This window comes from Pseudopodoces humilis, chromosome 17 (assembly GCF_049639895.1).
Source record: "Pseudopodoces humilis isolate 2021_Gansu_Grassland_sample_001 chromosome 17, ASM4963989v1, whole genome shotgun sequence".
NCBI classification, from domain to species: Eukaryota; Metazoa; Chordata; class Aves; order Passeriformes; family Paridae; genus Pseudopodoces; species Pseudopodoces humilis.
Window position 1 is genome coordinate 17,289,434 of NC_142216.1, and position 23,223 is coordinate 17,312,656.

The window sequence follows — 23,223 nt, forward strand, 5'->3', positions numbered from 1 at the left end:
GCATTTTTTAAAAAGAAATCTCAGAGTCGTTACTGTTCTCAGCTTGGAAAAACACCTTGTTAAGTAAAAGCAGCGGGGTATTAATTTGGAAAACAACTCAGGTGAGTTCCTGTTCATCACAAGTCATGCAAACAAACTAAGATCATATTTAGGGGCTTTTATGACAGAGAATGTATGGAAATATGACACAGCTACTTCCACAAGGAGAGGAGGAACGTGCAGAGCAGCTCACACAGGCTCCTGTGCGCAGCCTCCGAGCAGAGGGATGCTGGCAGCAGCCACCCTGCTGCACCAGGCCTGGACCAGAAACCCTCTCCAGCCCTCCCAGCTGCACTGACAGAAACAGATAAAACCCAAGAACCCTTTTGGTTCATCGTGTATGGCAGGTTTGAGCTGCTCAAGGCTTCAGAAAACCTCGTGTACACGTCAGCACACCCTTAGCACCTGGGTTTTGTGCTCCCTCCTCTGCAACCCTGCCAGGGGCCCTTCCAGCCAGCCAGGCCTGCATGTCCACTTCCATAAGGCAGTTCCCACGTTGATTTGGTGGGTTATACAAAACAGCAGCCCTAATGATTGATCTCAGCAGATGCAGCTAAGGATGAATGACTTGTCCCTCGGAACTGCAGCTGCACAGGGTGCCCATCGTCCCCTGGCTGTCAGCTTCCCCTCCCTCCTCACCCACGGGGAGCTGCTGTCCCACACAGTGCCAGCCGAGGCTGGGATGCCCAAAGCCAGCTTCAGGATGATTAACAGGAGGGAACAGTTATGGTGAGCACCTGCAGGGATAACTGAGGGAGTCATGCCTGCAGAGAGCAGCAGTGACAGGACGTTCAGCATGACCCACATTTCGCCTGGGCTCCAGATAACACCACCTCACTGGAGGAAGAGCCCTTTCTCTCTCCCATCCCCAGTGTTCAAGGCATTCAGAAAGAAAAAAAGGAGAGATAGTCTGGAAAGGATGGTTGCAAGAAATTACATGATGTGCTCTGTGTTGAATTCATAAGAGACATGTGAGACGTGAGCAGTGCAGAGCGCTGAGGGGCACGAGGCTTCTGATGGAAGCCAAGATCCTTTGATGGCAGCCTTCTGGAACTGGCTGCAGTACCTTGGAAACTCATTAAATGCAGCAGAAAGGACAAGTGACGTACATCTATTGATGCTCTGAGCAGCAAATTAGTTTCCAAATCTATTCAGGGCTCCTGCAGTGGCATCGAGGGGCCGAGCCTCAGTGGGAAGCGGCTGCGGGGATGTTTCTGCAGCTCGTGTGGGGACTCCCAGCTGCCCTCAGGGATGGGGCTGCCACTGGTCCAGCTCTCCAGGGACATCAGGTGGCCACAGACAGCTGTCCTGAGCATCAGGGCTCCAAGGGCTGCTCAGGCAGCCAAGCCAGGGAGTCATCCCCTCCCAAAACATGACAGGCTGCTCTGAGGGCATCTGCTGGACATCTCATTTCAAGCAGAAAAAAGATCATCTAAAATAAAGGGAGATCAAAACCCAGCTCACAAGAAGACACAGAATGTCAGCACCTGAGGGAAGAGCAAGTAGTTAACAGTGATGAGGAGTTTCTTCAGAAAGAGATAATTTCCAGTAAGCTGTTGTTTTCTCTCATCATCCCATTCGAACACCTGGAGAGCCTCGAAGCAGCTGAGGTTGGCAGCAATCTGGTGAAAGGCCTGAGGAACTGTCTGCATGGATGAATAATCACCTGTTTCAATGAATCTTTAAGCACATGAATAGACAGATGAGAGAAAACTTACCAAAGCACTGTGTTAAGAGAACAGGTAGGCTGGAAGATGCCAACCTGGAAATGAGGTTGATCCCTCTTCTGTCACGACAGCCAAGGGCCACTCTTGGATGCCATGGGAGCCTGCAGTTGCTGCTTTGGGTTATTTTGCCTCCTATGAAAGCTCTGCTGCCCTCTCCTCAGCACAAGGAGAGGAGTGGGGGAGAAAATATGGCTAAATTCAGAAGAGAGGCCACAAGAGGCAAGAGCAGCACCCCAAAATCCCTGTGACAGCCCAGTTCTGCCAGCTGGCAATGAAATTCAACAAAACCCACCATCAGGAAGGGGCAGCAGGGCACAGCAGGACCTACAGAGGAAGAGATGGGATCTACATCCTTCCACAGAGGCTCAGACAATGGCTGCAATCATAAGGGTCAATGCTGTCCCAAACCCTGCTACGAGCAGTTCCTCACTGAGGCTGGATCCTACATTTCCCACTCCGGTTGTTGAGCTCCCAGTCTCCCATTCCTCCCTTCCTTGTTCTACTCAATGCACTTGTCAAGCTCCCTTCTGAAACACACAACAAGGGGCTGCCACAGCTCCCTGCACACCCAGAGCAAAGAGCAGATGCAGCTGCCTCCTCTTGGTGAGTGTTTTGCACCTACTGGAGGGAACGCAGAGAACATGCCAAGACCTGGGAAAATAATGCAGGTGGTTAAAGAGGAAAATCTTTGAAGCCTGTGAAGCCATTAGCAGAGTGTACAGGCTGTAGTAAAAAGGGTAAACAGAAAACATAGGATCACAGAATCATTTAGGCTGGAAAAGACATCCAAGATCATCAAGTCCAACCATTAATCTCACACCACCGTGTTCACTGCTAAACCGTGGCCCTAAGTGCCAAATCTGCACAACCCCTCCAGGGCTGCTCCAACACTTCACAACCCTTTCAGTGAAAAAATATTTCCCTAATCTAAACCTCCCCTGGCAGAACTTGAGGCTGTTTTCTCATGTTCTATTGCTTGTTACTTGGGAGAAGAGACCAAGCCCTGCCTGGCTCCACCCTCCTGCCAGGGAACTGTAGAGAGCAGAGGGATGAATAAATAGTGGCTGAAGAGACAGAGGAATATGTGTTGTGTCCAGCTACAGAACCACGTCTGCACTGGGAAACAGCAAGTTTGGGCTGTTTTTTTGGCAGAAAGTGATTAGGTAACCAGCCTGAACATGTATTTTAAATGGAAACCACCACAGTAACTCAAAGGCTTTAGCAGAGAGCATTTACTAAACACGATGAGACAGAAACAACATGTTTTATATAATGCATGAGCAGGCTGTGATGAGTCTTTCCCTCGCTGCTGAAGCTCTGCAGGAGCAGCTTCCTGGTGCTCCCCACGCCTGCCACAGCCCTGGGCAGCACTGGCTGTGCTGTGGGGCTGTGTTTGTGGGGCAGGACACCTCCCACAGCTCTTGGCACATCAGCAGCTGTGCACTGAGGAGGTCCTGCAGGCTCTGGGAGCACCCATTGCTGCGTGGAGGACACAGGAGGACGAGGCCACCTGCCTGAGCCCCAGGGAAGTGGGAGAAGCCAGTGGAGCCTGGTGCTGGGAGAGCCGTGTGGGAGCTCAGTGCCTGCGTGGGATGAGGCCAAACACTCCCATTTCATCCTCACTGCTTGATCTCTGTGTCCTCTCTCACAGCACCAGCCCAACCCACCCCAGAACCCCCGAGTTTTACAGAAAGGACAGCGTCCTCAGCCTAAAGCCAGTCCCTCGGGCTGAGGGGGCCATCCCACCTTGTCCCCTGTCCAGCAGCTGCAGGCACCTGGGGAAAACACACCTGACCCCACCCTCTGCCACTTCCAGCCATCAGCAGTGCCCCAAAACTTTCTCCCCAAAAACCCAGGAGCAAATCTTGGATTCTAGACTTTTCCCTCCTTGTCTTCCTGAGAGTACAAGGATGGCAGTTTACTCTTTAATTGTTAATTACACTTCCTTGTTAGATTTCAGAGGCTGAAAAATGTTTAGGGATTTATTCTTCTGTGTAATTAACCACAATGATGAAACACCCATTTATACTGCACTGCAGTTTTTGTTAAGGTTATTCATAATGGGGAAAGGCTAAATAGGTTGAGTTCATTATCATTACAGAAAAAAATCGAGGTGACCCAATCAAATTAATTTGAAATTAAGTGCAGTGAGGCTGATAACTCCACACAAGTCAGGAGTTCAAACAGAAATAGAAGACACAATCCACAAAGCAAGAAATTATAAGTAAGGAGTGGAGCTGCAACTGGGAGATGGCAAACACGTGGTGTGGGCAAACAGGGCCACTGAAAAAATCAGGAAAAGTGGATAAAGAGATGGGCAAATACTGCAGAATGTAAAAGGAGAAGCTGGAGGAGGGAGGGATGAAGATGGATTGGAAATAAATGGGTAGGGACAGTGCTTGTTAAGCTAACCAGATTTATTTCTCTGCACAGAAATTCTTATGTCCTTACAAGACAGCATCGAAGCAAGGTCTTTAATTTTACTTTTCCTGGGTTTATTGCTTGGGCCTCTGTGTTATTTAACACCAGTGAGCACCAACCAGTTTCAGTGCACAGCTGGACCTAACTCAAACCCCTTAAATCTGGTGGAAGCTCTTTCCTCTTGACAGAGGCGTTCTGGAGGAGCTGCTGCTTCTCCAACAGAGCAGGCAACTCTTGTGCTCTGGGAGCATGGACAGCACCAAGGGACTGATGGACAGAGCAAGAGACAACATTCCCACATCCTTCTTCCCTCAGAAAAGACAATGGAAAAGCAGAACCAAAAGCAGGTGGACTCCACGAGGCTGAGCCCTGTTGGACACCCCAGCACAGCAGGAAGAACAGAGCCCATCACTCAGGGAGCTCCTCTGAGGCTTCTCTTGAGAAGCAAACACATGTCTTGTGCCTCTCTTGGTTTCACCAAAGTGGGGCAAGCTCTGGACCAGCCTCGGAGCTGGTAACGCAAATAACAGTGGATGGGATATTCAGGATAGTCATCCTTTAAGGGGTTTAATCTCTGGGAAACAGCTAAGACAATCCATGGAAAACTCTTGGGTGTTGCTACAGGATCGTGCTTCAGTTATCACCTGTGATGAGTTTACTCCCAAGCTGTCACCAAGTCCTGGGGGGTTATTTTAGCACTCAGGGCCAAAAGGGCAGAGTGAGAGCCCAGCAGTGCTGGGGCAGAGGCTGTGCTGGGACTGTCCCTTCTAGGACACATGGCAAATGTCAGCTTGGACCATCAGTGTGACATCCTTGTCCCTGGCCACCCCAGCATAGGGGTTTTTAAAGGTCTGGCCAAAATGCCACAAGTCTCTCACTGCAGCTGCACAAGCAGCTGCCCTCCCAGTTCCCCACTTTGGCCAGGCCAAAATCTCACCTTCTGAGCCTTCTGCCTTGTCCCCATGAAATACAAACTGCTTCCTTTTGCAGCTTAACTTCTCTCCATCCTCACCTCCAACTCACCCCTAAGCGCATGGGGAGCCTTTGGGATAAAGCTTCAAGAAGGCATTCAACATAAATTATTATTCCCCTTCTAAACGGATTACAAAAATCCTTTTATTACAAAATACTAAAATGCCCAAATTATTGGTGTGGAAAAGCGTTTCCTTTAGGTAAAGTTTTCAAAAATGGAGGTTTTAATCTCAAGCATAATCCCTTCTGGCTAACATTTCCAGTCTTGTGAAACATGGAGATAGAGACTGCACGGAGGCCTGGCTGTGCCACCAACAAAGGGAGATGCTGCCTGTAAATAGCTCAGAGGACATCAGAAGACACTTCTCTCATCAGCAATCTTTTTTAGCTTAATATAGCTCCTCTTTGCATAAAACATTGACATTTTTGTAATGTTTGGACCCAATGGTGCGAATGCTGATTGTCATGCGAAGATACTGGAGTGTGCCTTCAAAATATGCAGGAACATTTTACAGACAGTAGTTTCACTTGCCTCCAAAATGCTGGATCTTAATATTTCATACTTATATATATTTAAATGTTAGTACCACAGGATAAATGCTAACATGCTTTTATGCTAATGCAATCACTGGAAATCCAGATAATGCTGTGTATTGGCATATACTGTTAGTGAATTATGGATACCTAAATGTACAACCCCACATGCCTAGCAATTATTTTTGTTAGTGCATTTAACTTTTATTTGCAATCAGAGCACTTGAGGATTGTTCAAATGAAGTTTACTTTTGCAAACTGCTGAATGGAAAAACATTTTGTTAAAGGCTTAAAAACAGTAAGAGTGTGATGAGGTTTTAGACTTGCAATAAGGGCATTGCTCAGAGAACTCCACCAGATGGAACAATGTTTGATTTGGTCACAGACTCAGCAATTAAAACCCAAATGCCTGAAGTGAAGGACATATAAGAGAAACATGAGATGAAACCTTGATTTCCTCCCTGTCAGGTGAAGAAATCTGCCTCTCCTGTGGCAGATGGATGCTAAGAGGTCAGATCCTGGCAGCTGGACCCCAGGGCCCTGTGCCCCAGATCATGCTGTGCTGTGGCTGCTTTTCAAGTCTGCTGTAAGCCAAATAAACAGGAGCAATATGAGGAAGGAGAAATCCTGAGCTGGCCCTGCTGTACCTTCTCCTCCTCCTGCCTTTGCTGATCTGAGTCTTGGCCAGCCCCCTGGCCTGCTGGCTCAAGAAGCTGATCCCCTGGAAAACCCTTTCATTCCAATGGGCTTCCAGTACAGCCAGAGCTCTGAGCCAGGTCCTGGCAGGACCACGTGCATGCAGGACCTGGGTGCTGCAGCTGCTTCTTCCATCCCTTACCTGCTTCCTTACCTGAGCAGAGTTAAGGACAATGCAAATCTGGAGAAGATCTGGGTATGTCTGAGGGTTGAAAAGTTCTGGATGTGACCCAGGCACCGCTCTGTGTCCAGTGGGCTCCTCTTGTGTTAAACACTTGTCTACAGACAACGCCAAACTCCCCCTTCCAGACTGAGCTGTGCCAGGATTACTGACCTCCCATGCCAGGCTCTGGAGCTGCTATCATCATGCCCTGATTTCCCTCTGGGAATGTTTGCCTGGGTTGAAACTGCAAGCCTGAGCCAGCCTGGCTGGAGAGACCTGGGAGGTGGCCACAGACCCATTTGGTGAGCAGCAGACCATTGCCTCTTCCCCAGCTCAGCATCCAGCACAGGGTCTGACACCAGCCCCAGGCACACAAGCACAGAGCAGATCATGTCCCTGCAGCCCAGCGAGCTGTGACTCCTCTGGGAGGTTGCTGGAAAGCCCTACCACCTCTGAGCCTCCCAGGAACAACTGTGAGAGAAGGAAATAAACAACAAGCCCTCAGAAAAACACAAAATGCTGTGTGAAGTACCTGAAATGCCCCCGACAGTTTAACTAGAGCATGGAGTAAGCTGAGAAAATGTATGAACAAACGAATTAAGCAGTGAGCACACAGCAGACAAGTTGGCATGTAGGTGTCTACTGAGAAAGCTTAAGCACAGCAAGGGGAGAAAAAGCAAACTCAAACCAAGGCATAATATCCCTCACACTTTGGAATGGAGCTCTCAGACAATGTATCATCCAAACCACTCCAAATTACCATCTGCCAGAATGTCCTTCAAAGAAAAAAAGGTCCACAAGTTTGCAAAGCAGTAGTTTAATGCTGTCATATCAGATGAGAGATTCTCTCCAAAGAAGTTTTTAGCACTTGAGTGAGAAATACTACACAAAAGTGTCACTCTCGTGGCCACTGCTACATTGTCAAGTACCACGAGACAATGAATTTTTGGAGTCTTGGCCATGTCATGCCAGGTACATCTGGAGAGAAGCTCTTTATCAGCCCCTGTCATTTCACAAGTTACCTGCAAATGTTTCCAGACCCTCTGCGTGATCTTCTCTGTGTGGATAAAGAATCTACATAAAGAACCTGAGCAAACTACTCCAGTATTGTTTCAAAGACTGAGACACACCAGAATATGAAGAGCAGGTGTTGTTTCTGATGCATCTTCCTGTCATCACTAAGCCAGGCTCTGTTTCAGACTAGAAGCTGGATCCTTTCCTGGTATAAATCTGGGTACCTGCTCCTGTCCACGAGGCCCCCTCACTCCACTGATGCTGAGGGCCAACTGCATTTCATACGAGACTGCTGAATAAATGCAGGTCTGTGGACCATGTGCTAGACTAAGGCATAAATAATTCATGATGCTGGAGAAGGTGACTGTATTTTTAGGTGTAGAAATATGCAGATAAAGCAGTCCTGACCTTCAATTTTCACTCTGCACTTCTGATCCTCAAGTTTGAGTCCATCCAATGCATTTCTAAAGCCTCTGCACCTCTGAATGTGCAGCACACCCCCTGCAAAGCCCCAGACCCCATAAATCAAAAAGGGGGCACCAAGAAAGCCCATGGAGTCCACAGGACACCTCCTGCAGCACTACACGTGATGCCTGAGCATGAGGCAGAGCAGGTGAAACATCCTTCAGCTCAGTCTCCTCTGGATTCTGGCTGTTCACCCTATTCCTGACACCACATCTACTCAACACCCCTTTGATGGCAGAGGCACGTGTCCATGGGGCCCAAATCCTACTCCAGAGACCACGGGAGCTGCTCAAATCAGCACTTTGCCATCCTGAAGCAGCCCAGGAGCAAGGAAGAGGAAGGACAGAGGTGTTCACTGGGGTGCTTGTAACTTTACCCTCCTGCACATCTTCCCCCAGACAGGTCTGTCAAGGGGAGAGAAGGAGAATTATTCCCCCCTTGGACTTTGTGTGAACAGGGAGCCCAAGGAAATCAAGCAACAATCACAGATTTGACACCACATTACTTCTGGACACATCCAATGAGCATGATGAGGACACACTGAGGAGAAGGGGAATGGGTGTGGCAAGGGAACAAGACAATTTTGTGGCGTGTCACAACACAGCTGTCAGAAATGAGCCAAGAGAGGCGAAGAGAGGCATGGAGCCCAGCTGAGGGCAGGTCTCACCTGGACAGGGCAGCTCCCAGGACGAACGCAGCGTGTTCCTTCAGCGAGGCCTCGCTGCTGTTCAGCCCCTCCATCAGCAGCCGGAGCCCGCCCATGGACAGGAAATCCTTGGCATTGTCCACCTGGGAAAGAGCAGTTCCCATCAGCACAAACCCTCAGCCCCTGGAGAACACCTCCCTTCACACCCACAGCATCCCCTCTCTCCCACTCTAACCAGCATGGGGTTTTGAAAGGAATTTAAAATTCGGAGGGAGTGGCTGTGGCTGAACTCTGCACGGTCCTGCCCAGCAGCACAGGCACACACACAGAAAGCATGGCTGGAAACACAAATACTTTGATTATAGCTATCAAAACTGCTCTTGACACGTATTTCAGTAATTCAGGTGGTGTCAAAAACTCGGTACATCTGCTGATGTCAAAATATTCTCCAGCTCTTTGCTCTCCCCTGAGCAGGCCTTTCCTGGGGAGCCGGGGAATTGCATGTTTTGCAAATGCAGACGATGAATTGATGCTGTAATTGTAGCACCAGGAGTCAAGGATGTTTGGGAGGCTGTCAGCACCAATAGGGCGCACAGGTGGCACCAGAGTGAGGAGCATGGGCACTTCTGGGAGCTCTCCATGAGTTCCATCAACAACTTCCCATGGACAAGGAAAGAAAAAGCCAGTCCCTGCATGGAGGGCTCAGCCAGGACCTTCCCGAGGGAGCATCCCCACCATGATTTTTCTAAGCAAACTATAATGGATTAACTGCCAGTAGGGAAAAGTTTACACATTAGTGGGGATTCATCAGCTTCTGGCCCTAAGTGGATCAGGGGCTAGCCAGGCACAGTCCCAGCAGGCATGTGCTCTTGGAGAGGAGATCAGAAAAGGCTCTGAGTACTCACAGACAAAATTTAGAGAAACAGCACAAAGTACTTCAAGTACAAAATTCAGTCCAAAGTCAAATCGATGCATTTTTGTATTCAATTATTTTTTTTTATTTTTTTTTTTTCAGTTTAAAAGGGGATCTGATGAATGCTCAGAACTGCCTGCACAGAAAAATCAGGTTTAGAAATTCGACATTTTTCCTCCCTGAAAGACAGGGAGACAACAGCAATCGTTGGCAGACGGAAACAGAATATAAAAATGAGTTATCAGCAGAGCAAGCTGACTCCCCAATGGGGTGGGACAGGACAAACACCACAAGCTGTGCAGGGCATGTGGGACACTCTTCTAGTCACTGACTTCATGCTCAGTGTTATATTTATCTCAACCATGTACCTTCATCAAAATTGGCCCTAAGTCAGATATTTCAGGTGCCCAGGAGAAGGAAGAAGCTTTGTGTCCTACGGGTCTGTCGTTACCAACCAAAGCAGGACCTGGGGAGCTGCAGCTCAGCTCTGCTCCCCAGTGGGACAATACCCACCTGGCCCTCTGCAAAGCTGCTCTCTGCAGGTCTGCTGGGCCTGATTCAGGATTTGCAGCAGCTTTTGTATCCTTTCAGATGCTGTTCTTTTAACTGTCCCTATAAACCAGGTCTGCCAGATCTCTGTTTTCTGCAGACCCATCTTTGTCTACAAAGAAATCTACGCAGCAACCCAATTTCAGCTGCCAGTGGGTCCTTTCATTACTCAGCCTCTGTAAAAATTGGTTTAGTGCTGGAATCGGACGTTGACTTCTGCACGAGAGGGAATGTATGGATGGGCAGGAATTTGCATCCAGCACCTGGTGTGGTAAAACCAGTCACTGCTGTAACCTCAGCAGCACCAGAGTCCTTTGTGCTGCCCCAGCATCAGTGAGACACCACAACTGCAGAATATAAATTGTGCTGCAAAGCTTATTCTGAAGATGTGTTCATCTTTATTAACCAGAGTCTGTCGTGAGAGCTCCTTCCCTCATTCGCTGTTTTAAAACCAACAAAATCCCCAAACTTAACAACTTGAAGGTATTAACCTCTCTGGGGAGCAGCGGCTGCTGTGAGGCAGCAGCTCCTACCTCGCTTCAGTCCACTGAAATCAGTGCAGAAGAAAAACCAAAGATCAAAAGAGCTCTTGAGTAAAGTACACAGGCAAAGCAGGCGAGGGGAGGGAAGGGAGAAGAGCAAATATGACAGCAGTTATTCAGGGAGCAGGTTTGAATTGGATGAGAAAGAAAATAGAGAGGGAAGGTGAGAGAGAAAATGTTAGAAAACAAGAGCGAGGGAAAGCAGCATGTCAACCGCTGGCGATGGAGAGGAAATTAGCAGAGAGATGGTGTAGCATGTCAGAGGAGAGGAGAGAGGAAGATAAGCAGAGTAAATAATTGAGAGAAAGAGCCTGCAATGCCTGAGAACGGGTCTTGGCTCCACACACTGCTGTGCAAGCACCGTGAATGCTGTTTATGAGTTACGCTCTGCCCTCTCCACATTTGCATTTGGGTTTTATGCGTTACAGATAACCCAGCCAGCCAAACCCTCCTGCTCCTTCTCCAAGACGGGCTCCCGAACACGCCAAGCTGAATCGTGGCTGAGGAGAAGCAAACCAGAGCTGGCAACCAGAAGCTGAGCAAACTCAGAGCCTTTGGGCTGACTCTTCAAAAGCAGGAGAGAGCATCTCCCCGGGCTGGGCACCGGCCCTGGCTCCCACGGCATGCTCCGAGGCATGGGCTGCCCCACACCCCACTGCTCTGGGCCACTCGTGGCCATGCCACAGAGCAGGGAGCAGCCTTTGCTGGCACAACCTCCAGGGCATGGCATTTTCCACTCCACAGGGCATCCCGCACCCCAGAGGCAGCAGCAGCACGGCTGAACAGTAACAAAAAGCCATGGCATGGCACTGCTCTGGTGGAGGCAGGGGAAGGTGGCACCAGCAGAGTGGCTCCACACGTGGCCTGGGCCAGCCACACCTGCAAGGATCCCCTGCTCCCACGGCACGACTGGGACTCGCTGCAGAGGAGTCCTGACAGCTCAGCCCTTCCAGGGTTATGCGGCACAAGCGTCCTTTGGCTGCTGTTCAGTAATTACATTAAGCCAGTGCTGCTAAAGTCAGTCCCAAGCAGAGATAATGCTCTGGACGCATTCAACTGACTGGAAGAAGAAAGAGGAGGAAAAGCCATGCTGGCTTAGAGACAAGTCATATTTCTTATCAGCTTCCTGCCTGACGAGAAGGTGCTGCCCAGCCATCTGCCCCGCCAGCGCGGGCACAGAGCAGCGCTGTGATGGGAGCACAAAGAGCCTCTGTGCTCCCGCCAGCCTCCTGCCATTCCCCCTCTCTGACCCCTTTGATGCTGCATGTGCTTCCCTTTGATGCTCCAGTCCCTGCTCCTCTGACATTCTGAAATTGCGTGCCCCATCCTGTGCTGCAGGGATTTTCTGCTGGAATAGGCCAGACCCTTATGCTGGAATCCAAAGCATCCCAGGGTGTTTGGGGGCTGCTTTTTAGCACGCTGGCCTGGTGCTCTGGCACCCTTAATCAGGCAAGATTAGCCCTGAGTACAAATATGAAGCTCTTTGGGTGCCCATTGTTCACAGTTATTCTCTGAGTCACACAGATGCCGTCAGTGACACAAAAGCAGGGAGAACAAACAGCAAGGGAGCCTCTGCATGCCCACAATGAGTGAAAATTCGAGACAAAGAGCCCTGGAAATAACAGTTCTATCAGCTGGCACATGGACTCCCTCTCACAGCAGCAGCACTTGAGCTACCTGCCCCCAGAATACCACATTTGGTCCAACAAGTGCTGTTCCAGTGAAAGGGCGTGCACTGGCACCTCCCAAGAGTTGTCCCACTCACCCTCTGAAATGACAAAGTGCCTCTGGGAACTCTCCCAGTGCACTCCAGGCTCTCCCAGTCACCGGGGAGGGAGAAGCCAAGTCCCTTCCCACAGGGCAGAGCAGAGGCTGGATTACCTCCCAGGGGTGGCACCAAGCAAGGCACCAAGCCCAGGGGAGCAGAGCTCTGTGCCTGCAGCTGCATCCAAGGGGAGGTAGGAATGTGTGAGCTGAAAGCAGAGCAAGAGAGATCAGAGGGAGGGGGAAAAGTGTGAGCACAAACCCGAGGAAGCGAGATGCCAGGAAATATGTTCACCCTCAAAGAGAGCTAATTAGCACAGCAAGGCTCTACATGCCACTGCTTACTCACACCAAGACAAAATAGGGGCTTTTTGGGTGGCTGTCGCCTTCCCTGGTACAAAGATATTCTCTGTGAACTCATGTAAGGGCACCTACCTTCAACCACGGCAGATTTCCGTGGAAGAAGAGAAAAAATAATTACTTATTAAATCACCACTCTATTTACCCAAAAACGGCAGCTAAAACCCCACTTTGTAACATTAAGCAGGTAAAAGAGGAAAAAGAGAGGATGAGAAAACCAGCCTGAGAACAGACAACAAATCAGGCAACTGCTAGGATACTGCTGGCTCCTGGCACAAGCGACGATTAATTCCAACCTGGATATAAAATGAGCCTGCACTAGTCCTCTGCTGTCTGTTATTGTCCCAGGATTATGGTAATTAAGCAATTTGTATTACCTGATACCGATAAGGAAAATAAAACCCCATTTATGACACTGCATCCCCTGGATTTTACACGGTAGTTACTGAGGCATTCTTGTTACCTGGTGAACATAATATTCGAGATCATAAAGCGCCGCTACTTTTTCATCCAGCGTGGAGGCAGAGCTGTTGAATTTGCTGATTAATTTAACCATAATTTCATAATCTGTTTCTATCTTCATGTTCAGCTTTTCAAACTCCTCCTTCAGCTGCTCTATGGGCCGGAACTTCTTCCTCACCTCTTCCTCTCGGGCCTTGGAAACAGAAGGAGGAAACCAGATGTGACAACAGGAGATGAAGAGAGACAAGAGACACAGAAAGGAACATTTACAAAGGGAACCTGGCTGGCTGTGCCAATGGATTTATTGCTGTGCATCAGAGGTGCAGGGGCAGGGTTGGAGGGTCCTTCTGAGCAGCCCTGGAACCCAGTTACCTGTGAGATAGCCACAGTACGAGTGAGCAGCAGGGCTTTATACACCACTTTTACATCTCTACACCATTTATACACCACTCTACATCTCTACACCATTTATACACCACTCTACATCTCTACACCATTTATACACCACTCTACATCTCTACACCATTTATACACCACTCTACATCTCTACACCATTTATACACCACTCTACATCTCTACACCATTTATACACCACTCTACATCTCTACACCATTTATACACCACTTTTACATCTCTACACCATTTATACACCACTCTACATCTCTACACCATTTATACACCACTCTACATCTCTACACCATTTATACACCACTCTACATCTCTACACCATTTATACACCGCTCTACATCTCTACACCATTTATACACCACTCTACATCTCTACACCATTTATACACCACTTTTACATCTCTACACCATTTATACACCACTCTACATCTCTACACCATTTGTACACTATTTCTACATCTCTACACCATTTGTACAGCATTTCTACATCTCTACACCATTTGTACACCACTTCTACATCTCTACACCATTTGTACACTATTTCTACATCTCTACACCATTTATGCACCATTTCTGCATCCCATTTTCTCCCAGCTCAACACCAAGCCTGCAGGCAGCAGCGCTGCTGTTCTGTTTGCCTGCAAGTGGATGTTCTCAAAATCTGCCTGCAAAAAGCCCTGAGCCAGCTCCCTGATCTTACAGCTGAACCTCTCTGGAACCAGACATGAGGCTGGAGAGCTCCAGGGGTCCCATCCAGCCCAAAGTGCCCAGCAGCTCTAAGGAGATCTCGGACACAGACAAAGATGCTCTGTCTCCCAGGGAAAGGTGTGGGGAGAGAAGCTGTCAGAAAGGGAAGCAGGAGGAGCAGTGACAAGCTGGGGGAGTGAAGTGCTGTGCCACGGGGCCTGGCCAGCAGGCAGCCTGTCCTGAGCACGGCTCATCTCCCTCACAGTAACAGCACCCCAAGGGCTGCCCTGAACCAAGAGCTGACACAAAACATGTGGTGAGGAGGAAAGGATCTGTCGGAGGTCTCAGTGAGCCCCAGAGGTGCAGGAACATCAGCACTGGTGGCACTGGGGACACAGCCTGCTGCTGCAGGGGACAGCAGCAGCAGAGAGGCCAGGCTGGAGCTGGGCTGCCCCAAGGACAGCAGAAAAGCAGAAAGCCCCTTCTGAAAGGGATTTGTCAAAAATACCAAGATGTGTCTGCATGCAGAGCAAGCCCCAGCTGAAGGGTTTGCACATCCTGCTCCCCATGAGGGAACAGAAGCCAAGAGCTGAAGCCACCAGGGGAAAACCAAGTGAGCAATGGAGGTGAAAGCTGTGTCAATGGAATGATTAATTACCACTGGTAATTAATGCCATCCAAGTCCACCCCCAGTACCCCTCTCTGGAGCACAGAGGGGCTCAGTGTAACTCCATTTCCTCTGACACAGAGCCATCAAGGATGGATTTGCTCTCCACAGGAGTGACTGCAAATGGAATACTTTAGGTCCATTAGATGTGGCTGCTTTTAGCCCAGTTGCTGGGACAAAAGCTATTCTAACAGGGGGTTTTAAAATATGGCTTATTTTCACCTAATAGAGTGAAATCACTAATTTCTGCATTTCAATGATCCCCATTTCCAGCAGCCCTTTCCAGCAGCCCTGCAATCAATCAGCAACACTGCTATGGAAATAATCTCCCAGCAAATGAAATCATGCCCTGCTGCCACACAAGGGGAGAAAAAACCTTTCTGTGACACCAGAACTTTAGAGCCTTAACTCCTCTTTCAGTTTTCGTTGGAGTGAGTCAACACCAAGGCAGCAGGAGGAGCGAGGGTTAAGGAAAAGCTGCTGAGGGGGAGAAGGAAAAGAGGCTGTGATGCACCTGATGAGTCACACATCATCCCAGCTATTTACTTCGGGTTCTGGAATGTTTGTAACTAAATGGACAACTCAGAGCTTGTGTAAGGAAACTTCAGCCCCTGCTTCACCATGGCCATTTGAGTTTTGCTATGCAGGGTACGAGGCTGGAAGCAGAAAGCAAGGAGGGTGGTGAGAGGGAAAGTAACTCCCTCTGTAAATACCATCAGCTGCAATCCAGTCCCCCTTGGGGACTGCAGACATTTTTGTGAATTGAGCAGCAGTGGAACAGATAAATTACATTGTTCAGAGCAGCTGTGGCTACCCCAGGATCCCTGGAATTGTCCAAGGCTAGCTTGATTGGGATTTGGAGCAGCCTGGAAGATAGTGGAGGCACTGGATCATCTTTAAGGTCCTTTCTAACTGAAACCATTCACAGAATCATAGACTCATACAGAGAAGCCAGGGAACAGTATCACTAATGGGCTAGCAAAGGTAATTTAGGCCCATATTCACCACAAAATTAGTTTGCACAGTGTTTCCAAGCAATCATTTTAACTGTTGAATTTCTGCAGTGTTCGACAGGGTGTCATCACATCCCTGCTCAATACATTGCTTTAGGAACAGGAAACTCACCTTCCTTTCTGCCTTCTCACTTTCCTTCATTTTAGCCAAGGCCTTTTTGAGCTCCTCGGATGTGAATGAATTTGTATTGACATCGACCTTGCCCAGCCTTGCAGAAAAAACAAAACAAAACAGAACATGTTATGAGTGAACAACTGCTTCTTCTATTTTCACTGCAACATTCTAGCAATGGCTAAGAGCAGGAGAAAAGGGATGAAAAAAACACACCACACTCAAGAAAAGATTGATCTGAGTGCTGGATCCTGTCTGGGGTTCACACCTCACTATGACAATCAAGGGCTCTGCCATCAGCCTGCTGACCCAAAATCTCAAGTCCTACCACAATAAAACCAGCTGATTAATTGATACCTCAGGATTTCATCTTGCACACAAATGTTCCCTGCCACTAAATCATTCCTAAGCGCTTGCAAGCTTCAACCTACAGATTTCAGCTTATGACCATTTGTGATGGATTGGCATTTAAGAAACAAAGGGAAACACCTCAGGAAGTTAAGGCTGCTGGAGGCTGGTGGGAGTTTTTCTCCTGGCTAATAACTAGCCATTTCTGAAAATTGACAGTAATTTTGGCCATTGAAAAGTGAGATCAACCTGTGAACGCCACCTTAAGACCTAAGCCCAGGAATTTCTTGCTCTCTTTGGTTTCTGACTTTTGAAGAGGTAACAGGGCTCTGGTTCAGCCTCCTTCCCCCAGGCCGGACAAGGCTGCAGCGGGGGGAGCAGGGCTGGCTGGAGTTCTGCAGGTCCCGGGGAGGATGGAGACTGTGAAGTGACAGGAGCCCCTTCTCAGAGGGCTCGCTGGGCCTTGTACAGCTGGGCTGCTGGGCCAGGCTGGTCCCTGGCTCGGCTGCAGTTTCTGCCGCTGCTGAGTTTCACCAGAGACTGCTGAGTAAGGGGAGGGAAAGTTATTGGCCTGTGGTGTGCTGAGACAGAGGCCACACTCCCCCAGAGGAGCCATGAAAAACCTTCCATCCCAGAAAACTCCAGCCACTGCTCCAGCAGAGATCACCAGACCATCCACAAGGCCTGGGCAAGATTTTAACTTTTTCACTACCCAGATGAGACTTGCAGATTAATCCCATTTTTCCAGAGAAAGGGAAAGAGAGAGGGTGATCAACATGTAAAGAGACAACATAAACTATCAAAGACAGTGAAGAAAGGAATTAAGCTTCAGATGGGGAGAGAAATAAGGAGGTGCATTAATAAGCTGAAATATTCTTTTGCTAAAACTATGGAGATGGACAATAATGTTCTGAAAAAACTCCTTTAATTCATGAAACAGTATGTTGGGGGAAATGGAGTACTTCAAAGTGTGGATCTGAGCAAAAATAATTAATTAATAAAGCTGAGTAAATGGTGAAGTAGTTGTGATCTTATGAGATGATGGAACAAAAAAGGAGAAGTGAAAGTTGTTGAATATTTGTGGCCCTTCAGAGGCAAAGAGAAAACTTCTGTTTCCAGAGATGCTCATAGAGACAGATGAAAAGAACATTTGCCTTTGAATAGCTCATCCTTCAAATGACAACCCTTGACCTATGGCCCAGGAACACACCTCAGAGTGGTGTGAAATGGGAGGAAAGAATTGATAGCAGAATTTTCTGGGCGGCAGCATCAGAGAAATAGAAAACCATGAGACAATGGTTTGCTTGTCAAAACCTCCATAGATTAACAAAAGAGGACTTCTATTTCTCTGCAAAGACTGCTGAAAAGACTATAGCAAAGTTGGGACTGTCTTAATCACAAGGATTTTTTTGTTTCTATGTTGTCATGTGAGCAAAAAAATTATTGGGTATGGAGAAAAAAAGGGTTTCTGGAGGTTTTATTCTGGCTTCTTACTCTTGCAGTTTTGTTAATAAACTTATTTTATTCCTATTTAAATTTTAAGCCTATTTGACCTAATTCTAATCCATATCTCCCAACAAGAAATTAGTAAATTTTATAGTGATTTTTTAACTAATGCTTTAAAACCACGACACCATTGTACACAGAGCCAGGGCAAGGGCAAATCCACACCGAAATTACCCAGAAATTCCAGAAAACCCCCTTGTGTCGATCGTTATACCTTTCTGGTTGGATCAAGGAGTGTTTATCTGGGCCACAGTCACTCTTGCATAGAAAGAAAGGAAATGCAGCTGCTGAGCGGGAAGATGAGGAACATCTCCATGCCCTGAGCAGGAGCCACAGAGCAGCCTTTGGTGGCATTGCTGCAGGGGCCCCTCCCTGCTCCTCCTGTCAGAGCCCCCTCTCTGCTGGTGACACCTTTGCTCGTGGGGACACGGCCCTGCCTCGGCCCAGGAACGTGAGCAGGGCCCAGTGCTTGGTCAGTGGGACCGCCCTGTGCACAGGGAGCCCCAGAAACACCAAGATCTGGCAGAAGTTTGCTCAGCTGCTCTTTCCAGAAACTGCATCCCAGGAAAATTCAATCTCTGCCTCTGCCAAAGATCATTTCCTACACACTGGTGATCAGAAACCTTCTGCTGGACTTCCTCCACCAAAAACATCCCCACAGCCCTGGAGGAGATACCAGGGGCACTGTTAAAGCCTCCAAAACACTGCACAGGCACCCAGGATCACCAGCTTGCCATCTCTTTCCATCTGCTTCAGGCTCCCTGCTCTGCTCCTGTTCATTTTCTCCTCCTCTCTCCATAACTTTGGCAAGCACAGAGCTCCCAGGCTTTGGTGATTCCCAAGGCCAGCGCCTTGCAGGGCTTGTGGGACACCCCAGGCCTGATGTCCCCCGTTGTTCCCAGAGAAGCTGCTGAGTGCCAGAGGAAGCCACAAAGTTGCTGAGGGCACTCAAGCACCTTCCCTGTGGGGAAAGGCTGAGAAAGTTGGGGCTGCTGAGGCTGGAGAGGAGAAGCTTGAGTGGAGACCTCAGAGCACCTTTCCACTGAGTGAAGGGCCCACAGGGAAGCGGGAGGGCCACTCTTCCTCAGGAACTGCAGAGACAGGACAACGGGAAAGGGGATCGAACGGAAAGACAGCTGGAATAGATTTGATGATGGGAAGAAGTTTACTGTGAGGGTGTTTATCCCGGAGAAAGGCACCTGGGCAGAGAGGCTGTGGATGCCCCATCCCCAGCAACATCCAAGGCCAGGCTGGACAGGGCCTGGAGCAACCTGGTGTGCTGGGAGGCTGCTCAGCTTGGAACCAGGTGATCTTTAGGGCCCCTTCCAAGCCAAACCGTTCAGGGATTTGATCATTCCACCATCCCCATCTGCCACTGTCGAGTGTGGCACTGTGACATCACAGCTGGCAGAGCGATGCAGCTGGAATGTCCAGGACCTGGAAATGAGCACGGACAACACCTCACCAACGGTCAGTTGTCACTCAGTCTCCGCTCTGGGCGTCAGTACTGAGCTGCTCCTGCTGCCTGGACTTCTCCTGCTTCCTGGACTTCTCCTGCTGCCTGTCCTGAAACACCAAGCCCAGCAGGATGTGCACTCCTATGCCAGGGAAGGTACAGGACCACGCCAGGCCGGGGGCACCCCAACTACCCGGGCAGGCCACGGCCTTGTGGGGATGGTGTGGGACAGGGACCCCACTGAGAGGTTGTGCTTCCTCTCACAGTCAACCGGAGACGCTGTGGAGGACATGGAAGTGGACATGGTGCTGGACACAGAAGAAATGATGGAGGTGGACATGGAAGACGACATTGAGGACATGGAGGTCGATGTGGAGGACAGCATCGAGGACATGGAGGTGGATGAGAAGGATGAAGAGGAGCCCATGATCCTTGGATGAAGATGGAGCCTCCACAGAAGAACAGGCCGATGCTCCCCATGTCCTGCCCAAGGCAGAGTGGATCCACCACCTGCTCCACCCTGCTCTGCCTCTGGACCATGTCAGCCCCATCCCGGCGCCTGGAGCCTGGCTCCCAGTCCCAGCTGGCCTCAAGGCTAGCAGCAGAGTCCTGCCCTGCTGCTGCCTTTCTACCAACGATGGCCTTCCAGGACGCTCCTCCAGACACCATGGCCACGGATATGTCCCCTTTGTACATACGTTTTCATGTTAGATATTCTCTGTAAATATGTTGTGAAGATTGTTAGGCTATAGGTTCCATGTAAATACGTTCTATAGGTTGTTGTTGTTATAGGGTTTCTTATAATGAAAAGTGTTCTCTAAAGCCTAGGATCTGCTGATCTTAGGTAAATAAATACTATTTCTTTTTAAAAGCACACGTCTCTTTGCAATTCCTTTGGGCACAGGCAGCGTTTGCACAGTTGTGGTTTCCACTTGCTCTGGCTCCCCGGGCCTGGGGGGTCCCTGTGCGCGGGGACGTCCCACTGAGCCAGCACTGGGCCTTGCTCGTGGTCCTGGGCTGGGCCAGGGCCGTGTCCCCAAGAGCAAAGCTGTCACCAGCAGACAGGGGGCTCTGACAGGAGCAGCCCCTGCAGCGATGCCACCTAAGCAGGCAGGAAACCTTCTGCAGCCACGGGACTCCTGGCCATGAGGCCACAGGGAGGCCATGAGGCCCCGTTCATGCCCTGAAGGCCATGGCAGCCTCGGGACCTGTGCGATCTGCATCTGGGCTGCTGCAGGGGCTGCTGTTTCAGCCTTGGAGCCTCCAAAGGCTCCGGCCTCTGCTTCCTCCCCGCTTTGCATTGCCCTGTGCCCACATTGTTCAAGAGACAAAAGCCAAGCGAGGGGATCCTCGCCCTGCCCGCGTTCCTGCTGCAGGCAGCGGCCACTGGCCCCTGTCCCCCCTTGGCTGACAGCTGCAGGGGCACTGGCTGGGGGCTTTGGGCCCAACAGGGCCCCCAGCTCAGCCCCTGACCCAAAAGCCCTGTGCTCCCCCAGCATCCCCATCAAGGGGCAGGAGGAAAGGGATGAAAATACCCACCACGCTCCAGAAAAGATTGGTCTGAGGGATGGATCCTGTCTGGGGTTCACACCTCACTATGACAATCAAGGGCTCTGCCATCAGCCTGCTGACCCAAAATCTCAAGTCCTACCACAATAAAACCAGCTGATTAATTGATACCTCAGGATTTCATCTTGCACACAAATGTCCCCTGCTACTAAATCATTCCTAAGGGCTTGCAAGCTTCAACCTGCAGATTTCAGCTTAGGACCATTGAACACAGAGCCAGGGCAAAGGCAAATCCACGCCGAAATTACCCAGAAATTCTAGAAAACACCTTGTGCCGATCGTTATACCTTTCTGGTTGGATCAAGGAGCGTTTATCTAGGCCACAGTCACTCTTGCACGGAAAGAAAGGAAATGCAGCTGCTGAGCGGGAAGATGAGGAACATCTCCATGCCCTGAGCAGGAGCCACGGAGCAGCCTTTGGTGGCATTGCTGCAGGGGCCCCTCCCTGCTCCTCCTGTCAGAGCCCCCTCTCTGCTGGTGACACCTTTGCTCGTGGGGACACGGCCCTGCCTCGGCCCAGGAACGTGAGCAGGGCCCAGTGCTTGGTCAGTGGGACCGCCCTGTGCACAGGGAGCCCCAGAAACACCAAGATCTGGCAGAAGTTTGCTCAGCTGCTCTTTCCAGAAACTGCATCCCAGGAAAATTCAATCTCTGCCTCTGCCAAAGATCATTTCCTACACACTGGTGATCAGAAACCTTCTGCTGGACTTCCTCCACCAAAAACATCCCCACAGCCCTGGAGGAGATACCAGGGGCACCGTTAAAGCCTCCAAAACACTGCACAGGCACCCAGGATCACCAGCTTGCCATCTCTTTCCATCTGCTTCAGGCTCCCTGCTCTGCTCCTGTTCATTTTCTCCTCCTCTCTCCATAACTTTGGCAAGCACAGAGCTCCCAGGCTTTGGTGATTCCCAAGGCCAGCGCCTTGCAGGGCTTGTGGGACACCCCAGGCCTGATGTCCCCCGTTGTTCCCAGAGAAGCTGCTGAGTGCCAGAGGAAGCCACAAAGTTGCTGAGGGCACTCAAGCACCTTCCCTGTGGGGAAAGGCTGAGAAAGTTGGGGCTGCTGAGGCTGGAGAGGAGAAGCTTGAGTGGAGACCTCAGAGCACCTTTCCACTGAGTGAAGGGCCCACAGGGAAGCGGGAGGGCCACTCTTCCTCAGGAACTGCAGAGACAGGACAACGGGAAAGGGGATCGAACGGAAAGACAGCTGGAATAGATTTGATGATGGGAAGAAGTTTACTGTGAGGGTGTTTATCCCGGAGAAAGGCACCTGGGCAGAGAGGCTGTGGATGCCCCATCCCCAGCAACATCCAAGGCCAGGCTGGACAGGGCCTGGAGCAACCTGGTGTGCTGGGAGGCTGCTCAGCTTGGAACCAGGTGATCTTTAGGGCCCCTTCCAAGCCAAACCGTTCAGGGATTTGATCATTCCACCATCCCCATCTGCCACTGTCGAGTGTGGCACTGTGACATCACAGCTGGCAGAGCGATGCAGCTGGAATGTCCAGGACCTGGAAATGAGCACGGACAACACCTCACCAACGGTCAGTTGTCACTCAGTCTCCGCTCTGGGCGTCAGTACTGAGCTGCTCCTGCTGCCTGGACTTCTCCTGCTTCCTGGACTTCTCCTGCTGCCTGTCCTGAAACACCAAGCCCAGCAGGATGTGCACTCCTATGCCAGGGAAGGTACAGGACCACGCCAGGCCGGGGGCACCCCAACTACCCGGGCAGGCCACGGCCTTGTGGGGATGGTGTGGGACAGGGACCCCACTGAGAGGTTGTGCTTCCTCTCACAGTCAACCGGAGACGCTGTGGAGGACATGGAAGTGGACATGGTGCTGGACACAGAAGAAATGATGGAGGTGGACATGGAAGACGACATTGAGGACATGGAGGTCGATGTGGAGGACAGCATCGAGGACATGGAGGTGGATGAGAAGGATGAAGAGGAGCCCATGATCCTTGGATGAAGATGGAGCCTCCACAGAAGAACAGGCCGATGCTCCCCATGTCCTGCCCAAGGCAGAGTGGATCCACCACCTGCTCCACCCTGCTCTGCCTCTGGACCATGTCAGCCCCATCCCGGCGCCTGGAGCCTGGCTCCCAGTCCCAGCTGGCCTCAAGGCTAGCAGCAGAGTCCTGCCCTGTTGCTGCCTTTCTACCAACGATGGCCTTCCAGGACGCTCTTCCAG

The 23,223-nt window shown here is 50.2% G+C and overlaps 1 protein-coding gene across 1 annotated transcript in view; it reads right to left on the reverse strand.

Annotated features, from left to right (window-relative positions):
• SIL1 (SIL1 nucleotide exchange factor) overlaps window positions 1-23,223 on the reverse strand; it is a 103,726-nt gene that overhangs the window by 23,331 nt on the left and 57,172 nt on the right. The window contains exons 5-7 of the mRNA XM_088063778.1: window positions 16,154-16,250; window positions 13,269-13,460; window positions 8,699-8,820 (exon numbers count right to left, since the gene is read on the reverse strand). Of these exons, the coding sequence (XP_087919904.1) occupies window positions 8,699-8,820; window positions 13,269-13,460; window positions 16,154-16,250 (411 nt within the window). The remainder of the gene's footprint in view (window positions 1-8,698; window positions 8,821-13,268; window positions 13,461-16,153; window positions 16,251-23,223) is intronic.